Source organism: Panicum virgatum, chromosome 6N (assembly GCF_016808335.1).
Source record: "Panicum virgatum strain AP13 chromosome 6N, P.virgatum_v5, whole genome shotgun sequence".
Taxonomy (NCBI): domain Eukaryota; kingdom Viridiplantae; phylum Streptophyta; class Magnoliopsida; order Poales; family Poaceae; genus Panicum; species Panicum virgatum.
In genome coordinates, this window is record NC_053150.1 from 37,030,086 (window position 1) to 37,055,843 (window position 25,758).

At 47.2% G+C, this 25,758-nt stretch overlaps 2 protein-coding genes, 1 long non-coding RNA gene and 1 pseudogene across 3 annotated transcripts; 1 reads left to right on the plus strand and 3 right to left on the minus strand.

Moving 5' to 3' along the window:
* Positions 1–1,918: 1,918 nt before the first annotated feature.
* LOC120678120 lies at positions 1,919–4,077 on the minus strand. Its single transcript, XM_039959278.1, has 2 exons — positions 2,805–4,077; positions 1,919–2,163 (listed from the first exon to the last, which is right to left on the minus strand). The coding sequence occupies exons 1-2, from the start codon at positions 4,075–4,077 to the stop codon at positions 1,919–1,921; spliced, it is 1,518 nt and encodes a 505-aa protein (XP_039815212.1).
* A 3,189-nt stretch (positions 4,078–7,266) lies between these two features.
* LOC120678630 lies at positions 7,267–9,776 on the plus strand. The gene is made up of 2 exons (XM_039959881.1): positions 7,267–8,559; positions 9,294–9,776. Exons 1-2 carry the CDS (start codon positions 7,338–7,340, stop codon positions 9,419–9,421), a joined length of 1,350 nt encoding a protein of 449 aa, XP_039815815.1. The 5' UTR covers positions 7,267–7,337; the 3' UTR covers positions 9,422–9,776.
* A 4,655-nt stretch (positions 9,777–14,431) lies between these two features.
* On the minus strand, positions 14,432–15,502 carry LOC120678121 (annotated as a pseudogene).
* Positions 15,503–23,723: 8,221 nt separating this feature from the next.
* Positions 23,724–25,457, minus strand: LOC120678631. Its single transcript, XR_005676666.1, has 2 exons — positions 25,271–25,457; positions 23,724–23,877 (listed from the first exon to the last, which is right to left on the minus strand). It is a non-coding gene; the product is annotated as an uncharacterized LOC120678631 (long non-coding RNA).
* Positions 25,458–25,758: the final 301 nt, after the last annotated feature.

The window sequence follows — 25,758 nt, forward strand, 5'->3', positions numbered from 1 at the left end:
AATCCCCACCCCGTTGCTATGCTCACCGGCCGGAGAAGCCCCGCCGCTGGCACCAACCACCTACTTGCTCCGATGCTGGACATGCTCGCCTTCCTGCGCACACCTCCCGCGCGGCGGCGCCGAGGCCCCCGCCGTGATCAGCAGACATCCATGGAGACGCCACGCTTGAGCGCGACCTCCCCGGCGGCCTTCTCCTCGGCGTAGCACTCCGCGGCCTCCTTCTGGCGCTTGTACCCCTGGATCTTCTTGAGGCCTCCTTCCCGATGCCGGCCATGGCGGGCCTTGCGGTAGCGCAGAGGCCATGGCGGCACCAGAGCGGTGCGGACGTGCGGCGGCGGCGTAGGGGTGTGGTGGAGCAGGCCCTTGAGCTGCAGCGCCTCCAGGATCTGCTTCAGCGTCTCGAGATCTCGGGCGGGCTCCACGATGCCGCGCTTGTGGAGGCGGCGCTTGATCTCGCTGTGGGCGCCGCCGGCCGCCGGGTCGTCGTGCTTCGCGGGCTCCAGGAACACCTCGTGCGCGTCGAAGCGGCTGCACCGCGCGCACCCCGCATCCGGCGCCCGCAGCATCGGCGCCTCCGCGGCCGGTGCCAACGCCGCCGGCGTCGGCCGCTCCATCAGCGGCGGGAGCGGCGACGCTGGCCACTCGAAGAAGGCCGTGTCGACGAACTGTAAGTGTGACGGGTCCGGCGGCACGCGCTCGGAGGCCGACCGCCGCAGCGCGGCCGGGCTCGTGGCGCCGGAATGGGCGTTGTCCCCCGCCGCCTGGCCGTGTGGCAGGGCGTCGAGGCCCATGAGCCGCGGGATGACGCTGGGCGACCGGCGGTCGTTGCCCGCGTCGGCCAGGTGGCCGGCGGTGCTAGCTTGGTGACTGCTTGGAGGGGGAGGCATTCAATGGGGTAACTCCACCTTCACCTTGTGCAAGGTTATTGTATCACCGATAGCCAACCAACTAAACATGAGCTAGCTAGTATCATCTTATCCATAGCTGTGAACCAAACAACCCCATATTGCATTGCTCAAGCCAGGCTTAGACTGGCCTTGCTTAGATCATAAGCCTGGCTAGACTAGCCCAAGTAACCAATCACACCCTTAAGCGCATTAATTAATTCTTCTTGCTGGATACCGTAAAACCTAAAAGACACATGAAATGACAGATGAACCTGGTGACAATTTTAAAGCTCTAATGTTTAGTTACGTACTCGTACATGCTTTCTTCATCTTGAAATATAAGGCATTTCGGTTTGTTCTACATCAAATTGTTCTAAGTTTGACTAAGTTAAAAGAGAAGAGTAATAATATTGTAAATATAAAATGAGAATAATTAGATTCATACGAAATATATTTTCATAATTTATTTATTTGATGTGTTAGATGTTAATATTATTCTCTATAAATCTATATAAATTCAATCAAACTTAGACTACTTTGATTTAGACAAAGTAAAATGCCATATATTTTAGTACGGAGTAAGTATACAAATAGACACAATCTGTTTACCTATGAGGAAAGATAGTCTTGGTAAATGAAGAAACATCAACTTTTATTTTTGCAAGAATTAACTGCTTTTCCAAACCAGTTTTTACCGTGATCCAGTCAGTAAATGTAACATACGTAGCAGCAGCTAGTAAGCAATACTAATAGAAAAAAAACATGCAAACAGGAGAAGATCTGACCAGCTCAAGGATCACCAAAAATGAACAAAAACTGAATTAGCAGCACAAGATAAAATGTTCTCTCAGACAAAACCGCATGCATGACAGACAAGCTCGTTCATAGCATCGCTCGGTGGTTCCTCAGCTTTCAAGTACTACTCAACTCAGAAGAGATGTCAGCCGCAGGCTCTACACATCTGAAACGCGTAAGCATACAAAGATCTGAAAGCCTCCCCGCATTGCCACTCAACTATGGAAGCTATGTATCTATGGTTCATCAGCTTGGTCACCCGCCTCAGCCTCGAGAGATGATGGTTCAGCTGGTGGTGCCATGTCCTCCTCCGCGAGCATGGTCAGGAGATCACTCAAAGAATGCTCCTTGTCCGGCTGGCTCCTGATCTCTAGCTGGCATATCAAAGATGCCACTTCCCCGAAGTCATCGGATCCTGTCGTCTCGCCCAATTCTTCCAACTGGGCAAAATGTTCAGGCGGCCATTTCGTCCAACTTTCACCTGCATTCAGAGAACCAGCAACAGTATCAACTAACTGGTAGGACAGCAAGCAATTAGCAATGTTTCTACTACTCCATTATCTGAAAACAAAAGGCAATAATGCTGAGCTATATGTTCAAAATCCGACCCAATTTTAAAATAAGAGGTATGAATCGAATCTGGGCAAAATGAAGAAACACCAATGGCAAAGCAGCAGCAATGCAACTTCAGAGTTCAGACTTCTTGCAATATGCTAGTAGCAGCAATGCAACTTCAGAGTTCCCATATCTTGCAATATGCTAGCAGCAATGCAATTTTCAGTAAGTTCTATATGTTAATTGAGGATCCCTTTTGTGATCGGGTCAGTAACCAATGAAGCAAATTATTAACCCCCCCCCCCCCCCCCCCCCCCCCACACACACACAGAGGAAAAGCAGAGCATGCATGTGTGATCATAACAATATGACGGGGGGACTGATTAACAGTGGGAAGGATTCAGATTACTGCAGATGAATGAATCACATGGGCATGCAGCCATGGGGACATCATTAGTTTTACAGATTCAGAGCCATGCATGCTATAACAGCAATCGATCGATTCACAAACTAGAGGCAAGGCAAGTTGCATTGATCGGTTAATTACAACAACTGATGTACACGTACCGCTACCGTCTGATGAAGCAGGACTGTCGCCGCGAACCGTGGGTGGCAGCACCTGCTCCCAGGCATCGATGAAGCGGGAGTACTGGAATAGGGGATCCTGGAAAACACGGTCCCCCAAGCATTCCTCGCAGGCAAGGACCCGCCTCGTGCGCACGTCCAAGGCGAAGAGAGCCGTGTCCTGGAAGAAGTAGACGACGTTGTGGTTGTTGGGGTCGACGAGGGCGAGGTTGGGCACCTTGCCCTGCGGCAGACCGGCGGCGACGTAGCTGTCGTGGGCCCAGATGTCGGCGAAGGACGCCTCGCACTCGAACCTCCAGGGATGCCGGCCCTCCGGATCGACGAGAGTCCACATCGAGACGGCGGGGTTGATCGGGTTGTCGACGTCGGCGTGGTCATAGGAGAGGCCCTGGATCTCCACGTAGCGTAGCATGCCCTGGCTTGACCTGATGAGGCGGCGCTGGTCCATGAGAACGGTGGGGCGGTCGCTGTTGCCGAGGCCGTGCATGTGCATCTCGCAGCCGTTCGGGAGCGGGACGAGGCGCAGGCGCGGGTGGTCGTCGAACGGGTCGCAGAAGAGCATGCCGTAGGCGATGTCGACCCACCAGAGGAGGCCGTCGTGGGCGATGACGCCGTGCGCGCCCCAGGGCTCGTGGTCGGGGGCGGAGGCGAGCTGCTTGACGGACCACTGGCCGGTGGCGGTGGAGTAGCAGAGGAGGGCGTCGTGGCGCCTGATGGCGGGCCCAGCGGCGGGGTGGAGCTGCGCGAGCATGTAGTGGCCAGGGCGGCGCGGGTCGGCGATGAGGCCGATGGAGCGGCCGGGGGAGATCATGGTGGGGAAGTCGGCGGGCACGGCGGGGAGGCGGGCCGCGGTGCCGTCGCTGACGTCGAAGAGGAAGTAGTCGAGGTCGAGGACGCCCGGGCCCTGGGTGGCTATCTGGCTGGCCATGAAGAGGAGGCGGTCGGGGGCGGCGGCGATGATGTGTGCAAAGATGTTGGGCTCGCGCCACCGCGAGTCGGGGGCGAGGCGCTCGGGCAGGAGCCGCAGGACCAGGTAGGAGGCCCGCGGCGGGTCGTGGAGCTCGAGCAGGAGGTCGGCGGCACCGGGGGCGATCGCCTCGGCCCGCGCGTCGTTGGCGCCGTAGACGACGTCGACGAAAGGGATGGACGCGAGCGCCACCCACGAGCGCTGCGGCTGGCGCGCCACCGCCTCGGACGCCTCCCGCTCCGCCGCCTCCTCGCGGGCGCGCGACGACTCCGCCGCCTCGGACGCCATGGCTGGCGAACAGGCGAGGTGGTTGGGTTGGTTACTTCGAACTCCGATTTGAATCGCGTGTGGCTGCAGGGTGAAAGGGAAGAAGGGGACGGGTATTTGTAGGCCGAGGCAGCAGTCAGCGGAGCAGAGCAAGGCGTGATGCGCCGCGTTTGAGTTCGAATGCTCGCTCGGCTTGCACAGCACGGAGGAGCCGGGCTCCGCTGGACGTGACCGGCCTCCAGCTGTGTGTGCCGCTGGGGCCCACGTGAGCCGGGCCGCGAAATGGAAGGCCCCGGCGCGGCGTGTGCGTCCCTTGCTCTTTCCAGCGTGCACGAGTGCCCTGACGTCTTTCTCCCGCGCCCTGCAAGTGGAAGCCGTGGCCGCCCCAACTGCTGCCTTAGGCTGGTTCCAACAGCGGGTCTGCAGCCCCAGCTCACAGCCACAGCCACGTCAGCGCCACGTCAGTTCTCGCCAGCCCACTCGACCCCAACGCTCCATCAGTCAGCCTGCAGCCTCAGCCCACAGCCACATCAGCGCCACGTCAGCTTCTCCATTCCAGACTTAACCATTTCAGAACGCGTTGCTCTATGATTTGAATTGACACAGCAAAATGGGGAGTGAGAGGTGTGGAATGAGCTCCAACCAGCCCTCTCTATTTATAGATGAGTTGGGGACGAAATTTGTGATTTTTTGGATTTTTTTTCGAATTTTTTGAAGTCCAAACAGTCAAAAACGGCTAATTGCAACGGCTAGCTGACGTAGCGCTGACGTGGCAGCCGTTGGCCAATCACAGAGCGCCGCGTGGCAGCCGACCGGACGCGGGGTCGGTCCCGACCGGCCGGGTCGGTACCGACCAGTCGGTACCGACCGCGCGCGGCTCCAACGCCGGTCGGTACCGACCGCCCGGCCGGTCGGTAGCGCTACCGCCCGGCCGGTCGGTAGCGCTACCGCCCCGCGCTCTCGATTTCCGCGCTTACCGACCGGCGCGGGTCGGTAGCCGGGTCGGTACCGACCGGCGGGGGTCGGTACCGACCCCCATTGGAACCAGCCTTATGCATCGTACGTGTGTGTCTGAAACTAAAACTGCGTTAGTCATTTGTAGCCGTGGCTGGGATAAAAAAAAATTGAGGTGGCATGTAAATATCTTTCACATTTGGTGACTAAAGGTAAAAAAAAACTCTCCTACTTTTGCCTGTAGTTCCCAAAGCAAACCAAGGTAGGTGAAAGGTAGACTTGTTTAAGCACAATTGAAGCTTGCTGATAGACCAAAGTTTTAGCGGGCATATAGATTTACATTTCCTGTATTCAATTCTTCTTCAAAAGATCAACAAAATTTAAGAAAAACTCTCCAGAAGATCGGACCATTTCATTGAATTCAGAGAAACTTAGAGTTTTCATAGTTGTCCTTTTATTCTTCAAACTATGAAATCAAATTTGAATACCCTACATCCTTCCTAGATTTGAATACGCTTAGGCCGCGCACGCTCTTCGACTCCACTTTTCATCTTCTCTTTTCTAACTTTCATGTGTTTTATTTTTTCTGTCTTCAGCTTTTTGCTACTTTAACTTTTTTATCCTGAAATTTTGTTTCAAAATATTTTTTCTCCAAATTTTCTATCTCACAATCTTTTGCTTGACTTTTTTGGCTTCTAAATTTTTGCTTGTACAAAAATTTTGCACTATGACTTTTCTTTCAAGAAATTATCAAACTCAAAAATTCTAGTCCAAATTTTACAAAATACTTTTGTTCAGATTTTTTTCCTTTCAATTATATCTCTTTTATTTTTTTCTCTTTCAATTGTTTCTCAAAGCTTTGCTGAGATTTTTTGTATAGGTTTGGTTAAATTTTTTTATTTGTATAAGAAACTTAGATTTTCTAGGTTTGTTAACTTTTTGTCCAATTTTTTTTGTATAGATTTATTCTCAAAGCTTTTTATTCTAGCAGGCATATAGATTTGAGTACCGAATGTATTTAGATTGGAACATAAACTTAGGGGAGGTGTTTGGATCCATGTGTTAATGCTTCAAAGTGCTAAAGTTTAGAACCATCATATCTAATTGGAAAGTGCTAATGTGATGGATAAAGTTAAACCAAAACATAAAAATTTAGCGAAAATAACTTAAATAAAAAAACTTCAGCTCATCCAAACATAACCTTAACTAGCAATATTTTTAGGATAAAATAGTATTGAAATATGTCAGTTATGCAGGTACACAGTTACTAGGCCTGCAAATGGTTTGTGTTGAAATGGATTTAATGGGTTGGATTTTGATATGGAGTGTGATTGGGTGGATTAGAATGGGTTGCAGCAGGTAATGGAGTGGGGCGGAGTGAGCTCTATGTTAATGTGGGTTGGGGTGGGTTGAAATGAATACTTTGTGCAAACAGGATGGCTGTATATAAATATCGGTCCCGTATTAAGAGCCGGACCCTAAAAATAAAGTCTCGCGTTCACACTATATAATTTATCGAAACTGACCGAAATTTATTATATATATTTCAATATGGTTAGCAGTTACTCTGTGCAAAACAGTGTGGCTAGAATTACACGTGGACTCCACGTCAAGAGTCGGACCATAGAAATAAAATATCGGGTTGACATTATAAAATTTTATGAAAATTAACCAAAATTTGTTGGAGATGACTCAGTATGATTGAGAGCTACTCTGTGCAAAACAGTGTGTCTAGACTGAACATAGACCCCACATAAAGAGCTGAACCCTAGAAATTAAACCTCACATTCACACTATAAATTTTAGCCGATGATTGAATTTTTTTGAGGTGACTCGGTATGACTGGCAGCTACTCTGTGCGACAAGATCTACACTATAATTTTTTAGAGTAGGTAATATCAATTTTGCTTATGAGAATGGATTAGGGCTAACCGTGACCAACACCGGTCGCGGAAGATTCGCCACGGCTCCCGTGCATCTGAGGATGGACGGGCCCGATCAGATCGAGCAAGGCACGCACACGGCACCCGCCGCGCCACCTTGGCACAGACAGCTGGAGCCCTGTCACGCCCAGCGGGGCCCCTTCTCCGTGCTGTGGAAGCCAAGCAGTCGAACGGCACCACACACACACACAGAACACACCACACGCCGCCCCGCCCGCCGCCGCCGTGCTCTGCACCGCTGCGTGCCGGCCGCGGCCTACAAATATCCCCGCCCCCTTCTTCCCTTTCCCCCCTGCAGCCACACGATTCAAATTGGAGTTCGAACCAACCCAACCACCTCTCCACCGTCCCCAAGTCCCAGCCCGACCCCCAACCAGCCAAGCCATGGCGTCCGAGGCGGCGGAGTCGTCGCGCGCCCGCGAGGAAGCGGCGGAGCGGGAGGCCTCCGGGGATGCGGCGCGCCAGCCGCAGCGCTCGTGGGTGGCGCTCGCGTCCATCCCCGTCGTCGTCTACGGCGCCAACGACGCGCGGGCCGAGGCGCTCGCCCCCGGCGTCGCTGACTTGCTGCTCGAGCTCCACGACCCGCCGCGCGCCTCCTACCTGGTCCTGCCCGAGCGCCTCGCCCCCGACCCGCGGCGCCGCGAGCCCAACAACTTCGCCTACATCATCGCCGCCGCACCCGGCCGCCTCCTCTTCATGGCCAGCCAGATGGCCACCCAGCGCCGGAGCGTTGCCGACCCCGACTACTTCCTCTGCGACGCCAGCGACGGCACCGCGGCCCGCCTCCCCGCCGTGCCCGCCAACTTCCCCATCATGCCCTTCCCGCGCCGCACCATGGGCCTCATCGCCGACCCGCGCAGCCCCGGGCACTGCATGATCGCGCAGCTCCACCCCGCCGACGAGGCCGCCATGAAGCGCCACGACGCCCTCCTCTGCTTCTCCACCGCCACCGGCCAGTGGTCCGTCAAGCAGCTCGCCTCCGCCCCCGACCACGAGCCCTGGGGCGCGCACGGCGCCATCGCCCACGGCGGCCTCCTCTGGTGGGTCGACATCGCCTACGGCATGCTCTTCTGCGACCCGTTCGACGACCACCCGCGCCTGCGCCTTGTCCCGCTCCCGACCGGCTGCGAGATGCACGGCCTCGGCAACAGAGTCCGCCCCACCATTCTCATGGACCAGCGCCGCCTCATCAGGCCAAGCCAGGGCATGCTGCGCTACGTCGAGATCCAGGGCCTCTCCTACGACCACGCCGGCGTCGACGACCCCGCCGTCACGATGTGGACTCTCGTCGATCCGGAGGGCCGGCATCCCTGGAGGTTCGAGTTCGAGGCGTCCTTCGCCGACATCTGGGCCCACGACAGCTACATCGCCGCCGGTCTGCCGCAGGGCAAGGTGCCCAAGCTCGCCCTCGTCGACCCCAACAACCACGGCGTCGTCTACTTCTTCCAGGACACGGCACTCTTCGGCTTCGACGTGCGCGCGAGGCGGGTCGTTGCCTGCGAGGAATGTTTCGTGGACCGTGTTTTCCAGGATCCCCTATTCCAGTACTCCCGCTTCATCGATGCCTGGGAGCAGGTTCGCGGCGACAGTCCTGCTTCATCAGATGGTACGTGTACATCAGTTGTTGTAATTAACCGATCAATGCAACTTGCCTTGCCTCTGGTTTGTGAATCGATTGATTGCTGTTATAGCATGCATGGCTCTGATTCTGAAAACTGATGATGTGATTCATTCATCTGCAGTAATCTGAATCCTTCCCACTGTTAATCAGTCCACCCGTCAGATTTTTGTTATCGTACATGCATGCTCTGCTTTCCTCTGTGTGTGTGTGTGTGTGTGTGGTAATTGACTTCATTGCTCACTGTCCCGATCACAAAAAGGGATCCTCAACTCCTCATGTAATGTGTGTGCTGTTTCGGTTCATTGCCTTTGGCTTAGCATTTTTTATAAATTTTCAGTAAGTTCTAGATGTTAATTGAAAGCTGCAGATATAAATCCCGAGCCAAATCGTGATCCTAGATAGTATCACTCTGTTATTAGCTATACTAATTGTAACTGCACAGCATGTATTCATAGAGCTAGAGCCAGTCTGAACATGACAAGTGAACAGGTAGCATATTGCAAGAATGTCTGAATTTACATTGCTGCTTCTTTGCCATTGGTGTTTCTTCATTTTGCCCAGATTCGATTTATACCTCTGATTTTAACATTGGGTCGGATTTTGAACATACTGCCCAGCATTATTGCCTTTTGTTTTCAGATGATGGAGTAATAGAAACATTGCTAATTGCTTGCTGTCCTACCAGTTAGTTGATACTGTTGCTGGTTCTCTGAATGCAGGTGGAAGTGGGACGAAAGGGCCTGAACACGAGGAAGAATCGGACGGGACAACAGAAACGGCATCTTTGCTGAGCCAGTTGGAGGCCATTACGTTAAGAGCCAGGCGATCAGAAGCATTCGATGTGTGAGCTGCTGAACATGCTCGGGAAGGACATGGCACCACCAGCTGAACATCTCTTGAGGCTGGGTGACCAAGCTGATTAACCATAGATGCACAGCTTCCATAGGTGAGAGGCAATGTGGAGGGCTTTCAGATCTCGTATAGTTAGAAGTTACGCGTTTCAGATGTGTAGAGTTTGCAGCTGATATCTCGTCTGCGTTTAGTAGTACATGAATGTTTGGGAACCACCAGATCGATGGTACAAACAAGCTTGTGTATAGCTCGCTCCAGTACTGCTTTCTCCGTCCGGCATGCGTTTTTGTCTGAGAGAACATTTTATCTTCTGCTGCTATTAATACAAATGGAGTTCAATTTTGGTTCTCTTTTGGTGAATCCTTGAGACGGTCCTATCTTGTCCTGCTGCTATGGTTATTACGTTTACTGACTAGCCTCGTAGTAATATTAATGATTCTGGACACCTGGTTCTTTGTGCTATAGTTCCTGTTCCTGTTCTTTTCAGATTGAAATACACGGAACTGCACATCACATGGACATGCACATGTCTGAGTCTGAGTTTTCAGTTTGATTTCATGGTGCTGTGTCACTGTGGCATAGGGTAATTCCCTGAATTCTGGAGAATGCTATGCTGTGTCTGTGCTCATTTTGGAGAATGCTGCTTTGAATGCTGTGTCACTGTGTCTGAACATTCAATTTCAGTTCAGGTCTGAATCTACTTGGAGAGAATCATGCTGAATACATTCTCTGAATGTCAGGTTAGCTGAACAAATTTCACTGAATGCTCATTTTCAGATTGTTAACAGTTTTTCAGTGTGCATGTACTGTCATTACAAGATTTTCAGTTTTTTCAGATTGTTAACAGTTTTGCAGTGCTATGCTAGCATGCATGCTGCGCTATGCATGCTGTGCTATGCAGTGCTATGCACTCCCAGCACTCCCAGCAGGTCCGTTTCAACAGAATGTAGCCCAGAATTCAGAGACCATTCAGTGTTTCACTGGATGCGTTCAGTGTTCATTTGGGATACATTCTGAATGCATTTTCTGCAAATGCAGCTAATGTTGCTTTGCTTGTCTGCAAATAACTGGACATAACTGCACAATGACAAGTGTTTCACTGAATTTTGATGAGTATAACCAAACAAGTTCTGAACATAACTGAACAGGGATTTTACTACATTTGATTGAGCCCTATAAATAGCAATGTTTTTACTACAAGAAATTCAGAAAGTTGGTGTCTGCAATAGAAAAGGAAACTGGGAAATGATTCTGGTGGTATGGTAAGCTGAAAGTCTGAACTACTGCAGAAAAATAACAGTTCTACTAATTCTAGGGATTTTGTTCAGAAAATAACAGTTTCACTAATAATCAGAGAGATATGACCAAGCCAGTGAGCACAGAATGTTCTTACATGAAAGCCATTACCAAGCCATTACCAGGCTGAATTGCTGGACAAATTGTACAGCTGTGCACCAAAAAATTCAGAAAGTTCAGATTGTTAACTGAACTGAGCATGTCTGGCACATTTCAGTTCAAACCACTGAATTCATTTCGAGCCTGCCCACAGTTTCTTTGTTTTTTTCTGAACTGTTACAGTGTTGGTGCCCACATCTTCAGGAACATCATATAGACAAAAAATAAATAATCTTCAGGAACAGACTCATAAAAAGACATAATATGTTGATAATAAAAAGATTCTCATTAGTCAGAATATGAATCAGAATATGAAATCTGAGATCTCAGGAATATTTGGAAGTCCAGGAATGATAGAGATCATCAGCATAGCAAGATGAAATCTTCAGTTAAAAATTTCAGAGGCTGACAAGATAAGAGTTTTCTCAGAGGCTGAAAATGAAACAGAACCACTGCACATGGAAGAAATCACTTAAAACTGGTGAACAGTGTAAGACTGAACATGCTGATGGAGATTAGACTGATACAAGGTCCGCTATACGTTCTGGAAATCCTAAAATGGTGTCTTACATATATTGGTTGCATGGAAGAATTTCTGCTTGCAGAAACTCTGAAAATTTTAACCTGAAAAAGGAAAAAAGAAACGAGGCAAACATTTCCAGAGTATGGACAGACCTTACATGGTCATCCCTGTCTGAACCTGTGGACAGACAGAAATGTTCAGCATGGTGCAGGGAAGCTGCTGCAATCTAGCTATTTGCTAGTGTGCTACTGTGTCACAGAAATAGATGCAGATGAGATATTTCCATGCAAGAAAAGAAGTGTAAAGCCATTTCTCATTTGCCACCGTTTAGCAGAACATCAAGATGGTACTGCCATTCTTGAGAACTGATCACACTGAACTTGTCACAGTAACATTCAGCAGAACAGAAATAACATCCCTGCATTAATTCATCAAGTACATATATATTGTTCAGAGGTGCATATGCATGTGCACTTTACAAAAGGAAATTCAGATCACAGCATTGTTCACAGTAGCACCACATTTTCATTTCACTTAAATGAAGCTAAAATGCAGCTTTGTTCATAGTAGCACCACATTTTCAGAGAACTGGTACAGAGCATTTAAATTAAGCCTGTGATATTTCAGCACAAAAATAGCAGCTAGCATCCTCCACTGCCTCCTAGTATTTCAGCTAAAATTTTAGCAGCATGGCCTCGACATATGCCCTCTGTGTGTCATCGAGAGCACTAGTGTCCATGAACATGATTTTTTGGTCCTCCTCCTTCTTTGCAGCTGCTTGAGCCCGTGCCTTTTCACCCTTGAGCCTTAGTCTCTCTTTCCTCGTTTGCTGCCTTGCGCTCTTCTGCAGCTGCTTTGCGCTCTTCAATTGCAACTTTGCGCTCCTCAATGGCCTTGATATCCGTCCACCTTGAGTCCTTGTCAATCGCAAGCCTCTCCTTTGATTCGATCATCTTTTGTATCACCTCCTTGTAGCCACCGGCATCTTTCTTCAACCTCTCTTTCTCCTTCCTCCTGCAGGCCTCTTGCTCATTTCGTCAGTTCCTTCATCCTCCTCGTGAGCTTCAAAATCTGGTGAAGACGAACAGTTGGACCTTGGCTTCTTTGGTGGGCATTCAAACTCCTTGTCTATCCACTTCTGATTGTTTTGCAGCAATGTTGCATGGTAAAGGGCCTATGCTTCTGCTGATCCATGGCCTTGTACCTCTCCTGGGCGAGGTTGGCCTATCAAAGCAAAAATGAGAAAATGTCATGATCAAGTGAACAAAATGAGCAAAGGAGCTTTGAACGCCATGAACAATGTACTCACTTGTTCTTGAAGTGGGACTCCACTTGGATGTTGGCGTGCAACTTGAGCAAGACATGACTTTCATTTGTTACAACATTCTTGGATTGTAGACCAACGATGCTGGAGCGACCCGATCGATTGTTCTAGTCATTGTTGTATTGGCATTACGGTGAAAGTGCTCTGAGATGCGGCTCCAAAAGGTGCTACTACTTTGATCAACTCCTGCAATGGCATCAAGGGACACAAACTCCCATGCCCTAATCAAGGCAACATCTTCATCTGATGAATAATTGGCAATCATGTGTCCTCTTTTCCTTGTTGGACCGATCAAAGTGTCGTCTTCATCATGCTCCTCATCAGCACTTGGCAATGGTTGGAAGAGAGATATTTTCTACTTCAACACTTTCATCCATCATATTAGAAAAAGAGTGGGCACTGCACATTCAAACAAATTCACCATATATAGAGATGCATGAACTACATATTTAAAAAACTTGCTCGAAGTAAGGAACTTCTGAATTTACCTTGCAGACATTCCATCAAACATGTTGTTGGCAACATGGGTGTCTTCCTCGATGCCACAATTGGGAGCTGTCATGCTTGCCGACGTTGAAGAATTTCTTGTTGGCGTTGAAGCAGAGGCCACTAGAGTTGAAGAAGGCATCTTCTTCTTCGGGCCCGGCTTCTTCCTCGCTGCCTTTTGCCAAGCCGGTGGTAGGTTTCTTGGGCTGCCGTGGGGCATTCGACCTTGGGGTCATCAAGCCTGTCGCAGCAGGAGGTGGAGCGACCGCCCACAGTGCCATTGGCCCAAGCTGGGGCGCTGCGCCCATGGGGGGCATGCCCGTGGGCAGCATGGCCGACGACCCCTCCATGGAGGGCATGCTCATGGGCAGCGCGGCCAGCCACCCCTCCATGGGGACCATGCCCATGGCCGCGACCTGGGAGAGGTCGGGCCAGCGCACCGCCCCGGCGGCCCCAGCAGTGGATGCCATGGGCGGCGGTCTCCAGTGAAGCATGGGTGCATCGGGAGGGGGACGAGGCTGGCGGAGGCTGCCGAGGCTTGAGGCGGGCGGCTGCTGGTAGGCCTGCTCGTCGGCGGCCATCAGGAGGCAGGGGCGGCCGTCAGAACATGCCCGTGGGCGGGAGGCCGTCGGAACATGAAAGGGAGACTCGTCTGTCTCCCTTTCTATTATTGGGGATTGGAGAGATAATATTGGGGATTGAGAAAAATAAAGGGAAAAAGGAGATGGAAAATCAATCTGTTGGAATAGATTTTTTTCACCATCAATCCCCTATATTGAGAAAAGGTGGAAAGGGGAAAATCAAGCATTTGGAGTTGCTCTTACGTTTACTGACTAGCCTCGTAGTACTACAGTTCGGAAAGCAGTTATTCACTTATTCTTGAAGAAATAACAATTCTCTGTTTCATATATTATCAAGACCATCTTTTGTCATAGATAGAATCAGTTAAATTAGTGAGCACCACAGCTTTGTCTTGGTCAGCATAAATCATAGGGTCTAGTTGCAAGACAATGTGTTTGGTGCTCTCTTGTGCAAATTGTAATGAGTGTGGTGTGTGGGACCCTGGAGTAGTGCGTGCATCCGAGCTAGGAGATGGAAATGGTTCTAAGTGTTGCTAACTTACTAATGACCAGCAAAATTGTTTTTGCAGTCTTCACTAGACTTTACCCATTTCCATTTTAGTTCAAGTAAACTCATTATTTCGGATATTTTTTTAGATTTTATTTCGGATACTCTGTAAAATAACTGGAGAGAGACCAAGACCGAGAATAGAGAGCGGAGTCGAGCAGGGCAGCCGCTCAATCAGCTCAGCCCTGCGATGGCATCGGCGAAGCACTTGCGGAACCGGCCCATGCCATCCGGCGGCAGAGGGACGCCCACCTCCATCCCGCCGGCTCTCAGCCACCGCCACAGCGCCGGTCCTCGCCATCACGATGACCACCTTCGCCGGCCTGCTGAGCCTGAACCCCCAGGTCCAGCTCGTAGACGCGGAACCTAGGCGACCCGGCAACGGACAGCATGCTCATCGCGCCGGCGACCTCACTGACGCGGCCCATCGACGCGCCCATGCTGCCCGTCCAGATGCCGCCCACCGCCTCGTCGATGCCTGCCTGCGGCGACCGCGGCGCACGCGCTGAGCAGGCCGCCCGCGCCGCCAGCCGCGAGCGCGTCATTTGGAGCCACGGCGAGCGCGGGGCCGACGCAGTTGCCGAGGTACTTGCCGGGGAGCGGTGGTCGGCGGGGAAGAGCAGGCAGGTCCGGTCGCCGCCGGTGCTCGCCGCCGTGGGTGTGGACGTCGCCGCAGCCACTTTGGCGCGCTGGTAGCAGGACCAGACGAGACCCAAGGTGGCGACCAGCAAGGTGCACCGTGGCGGCGCAACGCGGCGATGCGCGGCCACGGTGTCCTTGTTGACGCGCCGGACGTCATCCCTGGACAGAGCGAAGATGGTGAAGAGATGGTGTGCACGCGTGGGGAGGAAGTGCTTGGAGGCCGAGCCGTCGACCGCGGCGTGGTGTGCACGGCGACGCCGATGGCGAGGCTGCGGCGCGCGGGCAGGTGGAGCGTGGCCCGAAGCGCGAGCACGGCGCCGCCCGCCGGAAGCGCAGACACGAGCGGGGCGATCCTGGCGACCTCCCGCGGGTCGTCGGTGGCGAGGCCGTCGGCGTCGATGCGCAGGCGACGCCATCGCCGGGGGCCGGGGCGGTATGGAGCTCGTAGCGGGCGTGCCAGGGGTGAGCCGGAGGCGGCCGGCGAGCGGGTAGAAGGCGCGGACGGCCAGGGACGGTTGGTTTGGACGGGCTTGCTTGAAGCAACTTGTCTCACCTTGGCGTGCAGCCTGTTCGTGCATGTCAGCTGGGTGGTGCGTGCTGGTCTATATATCTTGTCCTCCACTCCACCTTCTCCATCCCTGGATGGTTTAGCACCTTTGCTTGCATCGTCAATGTCTTAGCATGGTACTGTGGTGTGTTGATTGAGTGCGTACCATACATCAATCCAGCAGTCTAACAAGGATGAGTCGTCTACATATCTTCACGGCGGTGCGTCGCGCGCGTTTGGGTTGTTCAGCGTACTGAAAGTTCACCAACTTGTCCTTTGAATCTGGCTTATTGTGATTAAAAGTAGGAAGAAGCATCTATGGGCAGAGGAGCCAACATAGCCGAAGCCTTTGTAATGGTAACACAATGACAGAAAATGCACGCACGCTTTGCATTGATTCATCATTTATTAGCCAACAAATAACCAAACTGAACTGAACTTGAATTTGACTAGGGTAACTAATTAGGATCAACCAATTTCACACAAATTAATTACTGATTATAAGCATAGTGTTTATATCAAATATTAGTTTTCCATCTTATGAAAAACAGTAGGAAAAGAAAGCAGTTCATTTATTGGTCTAGCACCCAGTTTAAAGTGATAGCTTAACATAAACAACCACTAACCAATCAATCGAAATAACATTTTACTGGGATTACAGGGTGTGCCAAAATAACAACTGCGCGCTCACCAACTATACCTAGCTAGTCACATTCAGTCTTACAAAACTGGACTAGCAGGAAGCATGTCATTCCATCAAAGTCAGCTGACTCTCATTTTAGTTTACTCGCAAAAGCAACCTGAGCCAATGGAACATCAAAATACTATGTTGTTATGAGAGATATAAATTGACTGAGACAATCCAATAAATTAGTTATTGGAAAAGCTTTCAATGCAACTCTGTATGAAAGTTTTAAACCAGACATGCATATATAGTGCATGTAAATCTAAGTATGCTCTTATGGGAATACATTAAGAGGTGGGAAGTGAAAACCATGTGCGTGATGATTGTTAACCAAATTACCTGATAAGTGTTTTAGATAACTAGCAGAGCGACGTGGGCAATGATTCCAAATAATAGATCCAAGTCACAGCGATGTTTTAAGCAGAACATTCTATATCTGACAACCAATATGTGAGTGGGGCACATATATTTTCTGTTATATAGAAGAAAAACTAAAAGAACAAGCCAATAAACAAGCACGACTGGAAACAAACTTTTGTTTACTGTTACACATTTATTTTAAGAAGGTCAGTTCTTGGATTCAAGGTCTAGTAGATCATATCTAAAGCAAAACCACGCCATTAAACTTTCACATCCGCTGCTCCAAGCCCTTCCTGGCGGCGTTCCCGGCTGTACCAGGAGGCCGAGGGCGTGAAGCGGCGATGCACGATACAGAAGACCGAGCCACCACTGCCGCCGCCAGGGATGAAGGGCCAAATGCAGCGTAACGCGCAGCCGGCAGGCTGCGTGCGGCGGCGAGGTGCTTTGTCAAGTCAAGCTCGCTTGGGATGAGGGTTTAGTCAGGGTTCTTCTGCATTTAACAATTCTGACCATTACTTTAGAGTTGCATCTGTAAATGTTGTGTAAGCTTAATTAGCTGAGTTCTCGGGACGTGATCATCATTAGCAGTGGCGGAGCTCGCTCAAAAATTTAGGTGGGGCAGAAGATACCTCCAAAAATATTTGGCTCCTCACTGGTCACCTGATGGGTAATGAGATCGGCGACAACGCCTTGATTATTCTAGGACGATTATGGACTAGCACAAGCTCCAGCAGATCGATTAGCCATAGAACGTCGGCCCCCAATAGCCAGCAGCGCTGGCGACCAACAGCTGGTAGCAACGGGTTTTGGATGCTGCAGCTAGGACAGTGGCGGCGACGACACGCTAGGGGCGTGCAGGCGCAGGGTTGTAGCTTGATGTCGTGATGTGCAATGTGGTGACGGTGATAGGGTCACCGTCTCCTATCACCCACGTAGTTCAGACAGTCGCATGCCAAATTAGGGATCTGAGAGTTAGACCGGCGCTTTTTTCTTTTTTATATTTTTAAAAAATAAAAATTTCAAAAATATATGTCCATTTTGAAATATTTCAAAAATACCCCCGGTCGCCCCCCATAGAGCGACAGGTTCTAAGTGTAATTTTTTTTCTTCAAATTTGCAACGAGGTCCCTGGAAAAAAAGGGGGCCTGTCGCCCCCCACGGGCGACAGGGGGGCCTGTCGCCCCCCCTCGGGCGACCACTGGGCCCAGCCCACGGGCGCGGCAGGGGGGCCTGTCGCCCCCCCCCCCCCTCGGGCGACCGGGGTAACCCCCGTATATAAGATCCAACCCCCATTCCCTCCTCATTTGAGCCCGAAAATTCCACCAAAAATCCAGAAAAAAAAGAGAGGTGAGGAGAAGGGAAGCGGCGAAGCCCTGCCGGATTCAACACTTGTGATCTGCAGGTTAGTACATTTAGTTTATATATTTTTCTATTTAAGTACTAAGCATTTAAGTAGGAGTAATTTAAGTAGGGGTGAGTAATTTAATTTAATTAGTGCTATAGTAGAACCATTTAAGTAGGAGTTTAATGATACTTTAATTTGTAGTTACATAGTAGTAAATTAGTTTAGAAAATTAGTACTACGCATTTATTATTACAATTGCAGTAATATTAGAGACATGTTTATAAATTAATTATGATTTAGAATAGAATTTGGCATATGCAGTATAGAATTTGAGTGTCATCACGTAGTTATGAATACTTATACGTTGTAGTTGAATTTCATACTTAGTTTTTACGGATTATTGAATAAGGTAGTGAAGTAAAGAGTATAACTTGATAAGTATTATGTGATATACAGATATGTCGAGCAAGATGCAGTTTCAAGTATTTTATGGTGACTACAATGTTATGTATAGGCCAAATGGAGTAGATCTTTCTGCCTTTAAGTGCACATCGAGCGCCATAGATAAACCTCTGGAAAGGAGTTTTGGTTCCATATGTAAGTGGCTGCAGCGTGGGTTCCGTGTTGATCCGTTGACACATGTGATCACCGTCCAGTCTCTTGTTAATTGGGAGGTAGAAAGTGAATTATGGGAATTGATGATGATACACAGCACTGATGACTGGCAGAAGTACATGCAAGCAGCTCTAGAGCGTGGGTGACCTCTGGCCATTCTTGTTCAAATCCGGGAGAAGACACAAAATGAAATCCAACATTATGCAGATCAAGGAACTCCGAGTATTCGAAGAGAGACCAATTATGTTGAGCAAGATGAGTCAGAAGAGACAGAGAACCAAAACATGGGATCACAGGGCCTTGCTGATGAGGGAGAGAGGATACATAGCATTGTGGACGAGATGGAGACAGAAGACCAAACCGCAATAGAGATGGAAGAATATGAGGGCTCATCTGATGATGAGTAGTACTCATTGCCAAAAGAGTGGAAGGAGCATGGTTTTGGCAGTCATGTTGCAAAAGATGTACAAAATCAGGAGTGGGAGTACAGAGGGAATGAGATAGTGCAAGGTGCAACATATCCAAACATTGAAGCCGTAAAAGATGCTATGAGACTATGGGCAATATCATTGAAACGAGAATTCAGAGTCGTAAAGTCTGGCAGTAAAGAATATGAGGTGAAGTGTGTGAATGATGGATGTCCATGGCGAGTACATGCATTCAAGGGAAAATGGAAGTCAAACTGGAAATGTTCCATTGTGACAGAGCACACTTGTTTGCTGTCAGAAGTTCTTCCCTCGCATCGCAATATATCTTGCGACTTTGTTGCAAAGCAAATGTATGGGTTTATTATGGACAACCTAAATTATGAGCCAAAAATGATTGTTCGACACATTGAGCAGACTTACCAGTACAACATCAGTTATTTGAAAGCATGGCGGGCTAAACAAAGGGTGTTCGAGATGCGGTTCGGCACATACGAGGCATCGTATGATAACCTACCTCGTATGTTATCCCAGGTTGCTACTAGAAATCCTGGAAGCTTTTATGACACATACCTCATACCAGCCATGACTAGGGGACAAATAATTATGCAACGAGCCTTCTTTTGCATAGGTGCTTGTGTTAGAGCATTTCAGTTTTGTCTTCCGGTGATCTGCATTGATGGCACATTTTTGACTGGAAGGTATAAAGGTCAGATACTCACCGCAATCGGTGTAGATTGCAACAACCAAATAGTTCCGCTTGCATTTGCATTTGTTAAGAATGAGAACATAGACAGTTGGTATTGGTTCCTTGAACGAGTGAAGATTCATATTGTTGCTGCACGTCCAGATGTGTGCCTTATTAGTGATAGGCATGCAGGTCTGCTGCAATCAATACTGAAATTGCAACGTGGAACTGTGACAACGCCTCCATTGTGGCCCGATGTCCAAAACAGGTGGTGCATTAGGCATATGAGTGCAAAATTCTATGACCACTTCAAGAACAAGGATCTTAAGAACCTGTTTAAGAGGTTGTGCACCCAAAATCAACAGAGAAAATTCAATGTATTATGGCAGATGCTTGATCAGTTGACTGCAGAGCTAGTGAAGGTAAGGGCATCAGGAGCAGGCACGAGTCAGGCTGCAGAGGCTAGGGATTCAATTGAGAAGCCATTTTCACACTGGATTTGAGGTGCACCTAAGGAGAAATGGTCATTCCTTTATGATACCAACGGAATACGGTATGGTATTTAGACAACGAACCATGCAGAGTGTTTCAATATGGTTATGCGTTCTTGTCGTGCCTTTCCTCTTGTGGGAATTGTTGATTTCATCATGTATGGGTGCATGAAGTATTTCAGAGAGCGTTATACGGCTGCAAGCATAAACATCAGCAACCCCCAAATTCAGTTTTGCAAAAGAGTGACACAATATATGCAAGAGAAGATTGAAAAGGCCAAACTGCACCGCGTCATATCGACAGGTATAATGGAGCATAGATTTGAGGTTCTATTCAAGGATAGAAGTGATCGTGGTATCCGTAGAGATAGGGTGGTACAGGAGAGTTTGATTACAGTAGATGGCAAAACCTTCTGCTCCTGCATGAAGCCTAAGTTATTGCATTTGCCATGCTCCCATCTCATTGCGGCATGTGCAGAGTCTACGTTGCAGCCAGGAGTATTTATTCTTGCGCAGGCCAAGTACTATCACCCGAAGATCTTATCCGCCTCCTTCGTCTAGTTTGCGGCATAAGTCCACCGGAGATACATACCAATTTACGGAAATTTGGTATCGTTTTGTTAATCAACTCCGTGTCCTCTGGGTAATCCTAGCATATAATTAAAAAAACAATGTTACTGTTTTATAAATATGGATTCGAAATGACGGACGGGATTATAACTGAATGGGAGTTACCTTAATGTGCATCTCATACACCTCTGACCGCATCCATATCTTACAAGAACTTTGTAAGAATCCAATGATATTAGGATGATTCGCTAGTTCACATACTCTCATATATATCTTTCGACGTTCTAGCAGGTGTCTCTTTACATCTTGCGTCGTAATACCTCGAAATAATGTGAAATCTTTAAACTCTACTACTTTGGACAACACCATCTCTATCGTACCATCCGCTAACGGATCCAACTTCTTACTGATAACAAGATGGGTCATGATATCAAGTATTATACTAGATTTTTCTTCGGTCCATGAAAATCCTCCACAATTGGAGGCAGCCATTGCCTTATGCTGCAATATCAATAAGGTACTTTCATAATTCTATTCTAATTCATAATTAATTTAAAAACAAGTCTGTAATAGTACTGAAATTGTAATACTAAACGAGTGTTCTAAAGCACCAAATCTAATTCAGCTAATCAGCTAATTAAATTAAATTTTTATACAATATCAATGGATTCATATGGAAGTTATCGGTAGATCACAAGTACGCAATTCAGCAGAGCTTCGCCACTTTTCTTCTCCTCACCCCTCTATTTTTTCATGAATTTTTAGGCTCAAATGACAAAGGGGATGGTGGCATATGGCGGCCAGGGCTTATATAGGGCAAAGGGGACCCTGTCGCCCCCCCAATGGGCGACAGGCCCCTGTCGCCCGTTGGGGGGGGGGGGGGGGGGCGACAGGCCCTTTTTTTTTTGCCAGGGACCTCATTGCGAATTTGAAGAAAAAAATTACACTTAGGGCCTGTCGCTCTATGGGGGGGCGACCGGGGGTATTTTTGAAATATTTCAAAACGGACATATATTTTTGAAATTTTTATTTTTTAAAAATATAAAAAAGAAAAAACGCGTTAGACCGGCCGGTGATTATCCCCTGATGCCGTGGGCATTTGTTGGGCTGGTGAGTGCTCTCCTACTGGGCCTTTGGCTTTCGCTCGCACATCTTTCTCCCAGCAACGAGCTTGGATGCAGTGCTGCCAGACTGCCAGAGGTTGGGATGCAGTGCCTCTGCTCCTCGCGACCACACACCGAAGAAAGAAGAGAGGGCGACCACAACACACCTGAGAAAGAACAAAGAAGAGAGGTGTACTAGGGCTTCCCGTCTGCGGTAGGTGGTGCAGCTGCCCCACCGTACCTAATGGGGAGCTCCGCCTCTGATCATCAGTGACTTGGCACTTATTATGACGACCAGCTTGTCCTGACCTGTACTCCTACGCTCTGCTGTAAATTTCGTAAAACTGCATTGCCATGATCTGCTGCTGTTTTCAGTTGTGCAATATACAACACGACTGCAGGAGCAGAGGTAGAGCACCGGCATGGTGTTCTCCAACAATTAACCGTTGATCCAATCCAAAAGATGTGCTTTCACTTCTGATGTACAAGGACAGACCCATTCATTGATCCCCCGAAAAGCATTGAACTAAATTCCATGGATTGTGCTATGCATTCTGAAACACTACCTGCTGTCCTACAAAGCATGAGCTTTTCAAAGCTTTAATGCTGCCTTCCAGAATCTCCATTGAACGGAAATACACAAAAGAATCAAACTGAAGCAACAAGACTTCCTCATGTAAGTCTGTAACTCATGTCAAAAGCTTTTCTTCTAATTTCCTTAACGCAGATAATATCACAAGTAGAACCTATAATGCACGAACAGTACTTTTGACGGTGCTCAAATTTCACTAGGAACTATTCTTATCAGCAAGATATCAATTGTAACAGCAAAACAATTAGTTGACTATCATATATCGTGCTTCCTAGGCTAAGTCCATTAGCTGCTTTGTTCAAAGTGAAGGAGAAATTTTTTCTCAAACAGGCAGGTTTGCAAAGATCACCGGAGAAATCATGAAGAGAGATGCAAACATTAAGGAAAAACCAAGACAGGGCACTAAAGGCCTGTAGGGTGACATAACTTAAGACCCAAGATACTCATGTGCTCTGCTGTAAATTTGATGCTACAGGGTACTGAAGGACTAGATGAGAAGACCTGACAGATGTTATGGATGTTAAACCGTGACATGTAAACAAATGGTAATAGATGATAACATATGACATCAGGCTTCAGGTTTAGGATCTAAAACAACAAATACAGTCATAATGTTTCAAGTCTTTTGCAGGCCTAATTTGACAGGGATTAGAAAATTAAATGCACTCATATGTGATCTAGGACCAAAATAGCTTCCTGCAGTAAACATGTCACAAGGGCGCATGCTGAAATTATTCGGTCGTCTGCCTCTGCCGAGAAGATGCATCTGAAGCTTTCCCACCAAGATGGCTTCTTGGGAGAAGATGGCAGCTCCACAGCGATGAAACCTGGGTTGGGTGTTGTTAAAATATGTAATGCATACTTGGAACATTCTAGAAGATTGTGGAAATCACAAGAAACTAACTTTGCAATGAATGAGAATAAGGCTTCGTTTGGATGTTGGTATTGAGGTGGTGGAATTGCATTGGTGGAGGAATGCCAATGCTCAGTGGAAATGGAAATGGCCTTCAATGCCAAAGCTGCTGTTTGGAAGTGTATATAATTGCTAGTTGGAATCAAATGGTAGCAGCCAATTCCAATTCCTGTTTGGATGTGCAAACTTATGAATTGTAACTTTTAAGGAGTTTGAACTTTATACATTGTTGTAAATGTATGAAAATATAGTTTTCAAAACATGAGGATTATAAGAAGGACCTGCATCATCAGTAGGCAAAAAATAAGCATCATCATCTAGCACCATAGAACAAAAACTACCACGCAAGTAACAATTTGTCAGGCACTTCATAAGGCACAATATCAGCCTCTCACGGAAATGAAAGAACATATAAATGTCATGCAACATCATGTTTCTTAGAACACAATTTTCAGACCGACAAAGTTACCTATTGATTTGCCTACAATTTTCATTGCTGCACAATGTGAATCAAAATTTGCAAAGTATACTCAATATGTGCTCCCAACTGCTAAATATATTTGCTTTTAATTACTCAAAATGCCTTCCGATTTGCATTCATATTCAATAATCCGGTGACCTGCAGATATAATAGAACAAAACACAAAAATCAGAGGACATGCAACTATGTAAGTAATGGAGGTCCAAAAAAACTATTTCCTAATTAGTCGGGTGAAAAATTATTGCTTTTATTAGCATTGCTGGTAGTTGTATGTTAACTATGTACTAAAGGCAACTAATAAAAAAATTAATTGTAAGATACTAAAACAAAATTGCTTAATGAAGTGTATTGTTATGCCTAGATAGAACAATATGATTGCTTGTTTGCAACCAATACTGTCTAATTCCTTCTATATTATAACCTAATTTAGAGCCAAATTTAATAAAAAATGGAAAATAAAAGATATTCATCAATGTTCAATTACTCTAAACAATGTCAAGCTGCAGTTGCCAGAATCCACAGAAAATACCGGCAAAGCTACTGGACAAGTCCAATGACATGAAGGAAAGCACATTGACCTAAAATTCAATTCATTGGCCAAGAAAGCAAGCCATGACTAAGCCATGGAACCAGTATTTGTAATACTATAGCATGAAAAAAGATCTTCAATGTACCTGAAATATAAAACTTGCTGAATTGTAATACATATTATTGCCTATCTGAAATAATATTATTGCCTAATTCATGTATATATTAATGCCTAATAAAGAATCAATGATGTTTGTATCATAAAAAATGTAGGATCTAGCACAAATACTGCCAAAACAAGAGGAAAGAAAAGCCTATAATTGAGGGTGAAAACACGATGTATCATTCTAGTTAAATATATGTGCTTGTAGATCAGAATCATATAATGGTGCATATATCAGTTTATTATACCCAGTTCTACCAGTGATTCAGAATAGCACAAAACACTAGAAACACATTTGCAAATCAAAATAAATTGCTTATCAGAAGATATAAAAATGCTATAAGAAATAAGTATAATTGCCAGTAAAAATAGTATAATTATCAATGTAATCAATATTAGTTTGAAAAAAACAGAAACTGCACGTTGCCCAGACAAAAGTGTCACTGCTAGTGGTGTGTGCTAGGTTATTTGAACCGCAGAAGTAGGTGAAATCACATTTTATGTTGCTATCTACCTGCCACCCGCAAAATATACAACCCGACACGCCTCTTTTCAAACCGATGACACAAGCCAACTAGTGGCAAGCTCACCCTAGAAACGGTTAGGAGTTTCTCAAGGTATTGCTGAAGCAAAAATACAAACAATCAGCTGGCCAAGATTAGCACTAACTATTTTTCAAAATGATCGACCATATCGCTAACTAAGAGGTATGCAGACAAGACCAAAAGCTTACTAGAGTTTACAAGCAGTTTAAAGCATTACTAAAAACATGGACCAAGCAAGCAATGATTGTTTAATCACTGGACTTGTAGCATGAAAGAGACATCAAGATTAATTTACCTTAGTTAACCCGAGCATTCTGCTTACGTCCCCTTGCAGCTGTTGATCGAGTTGTAGCATCACGAGTTTTGATTGTCACATCATTGATGAGCTCATTCATATCTTATCTGCAACAAAATATTTTTTTTGGAGCTTGAGCATGGACAAGCAAAGAAATACTGTTTTTTAAAAACTAAAAGTGAATCAAGTCTTGTTCGTCCTTTAGATATTCACAAATCATTTGGAATGCTTCCTCCACGGGTAGATGAAACAATATAAGCACCTATGTTAGAACATTTGTGCACACATGCACAGAATTAGAGCATCTGTAAACAATACAAGTGCTTTGGTTGAGTCAAGAAAAATCCAGTTGAGCAGAAAAAATAGCTAGAGTATTATTTAAATGTTTGGGCTGACCGTTTTGAAATTGCTTACCAAATATTATTAAATTACTATCTCGGTACTACTTAAATACCAGTTCAATATTGTAAAACTACTTTGTTACTGCA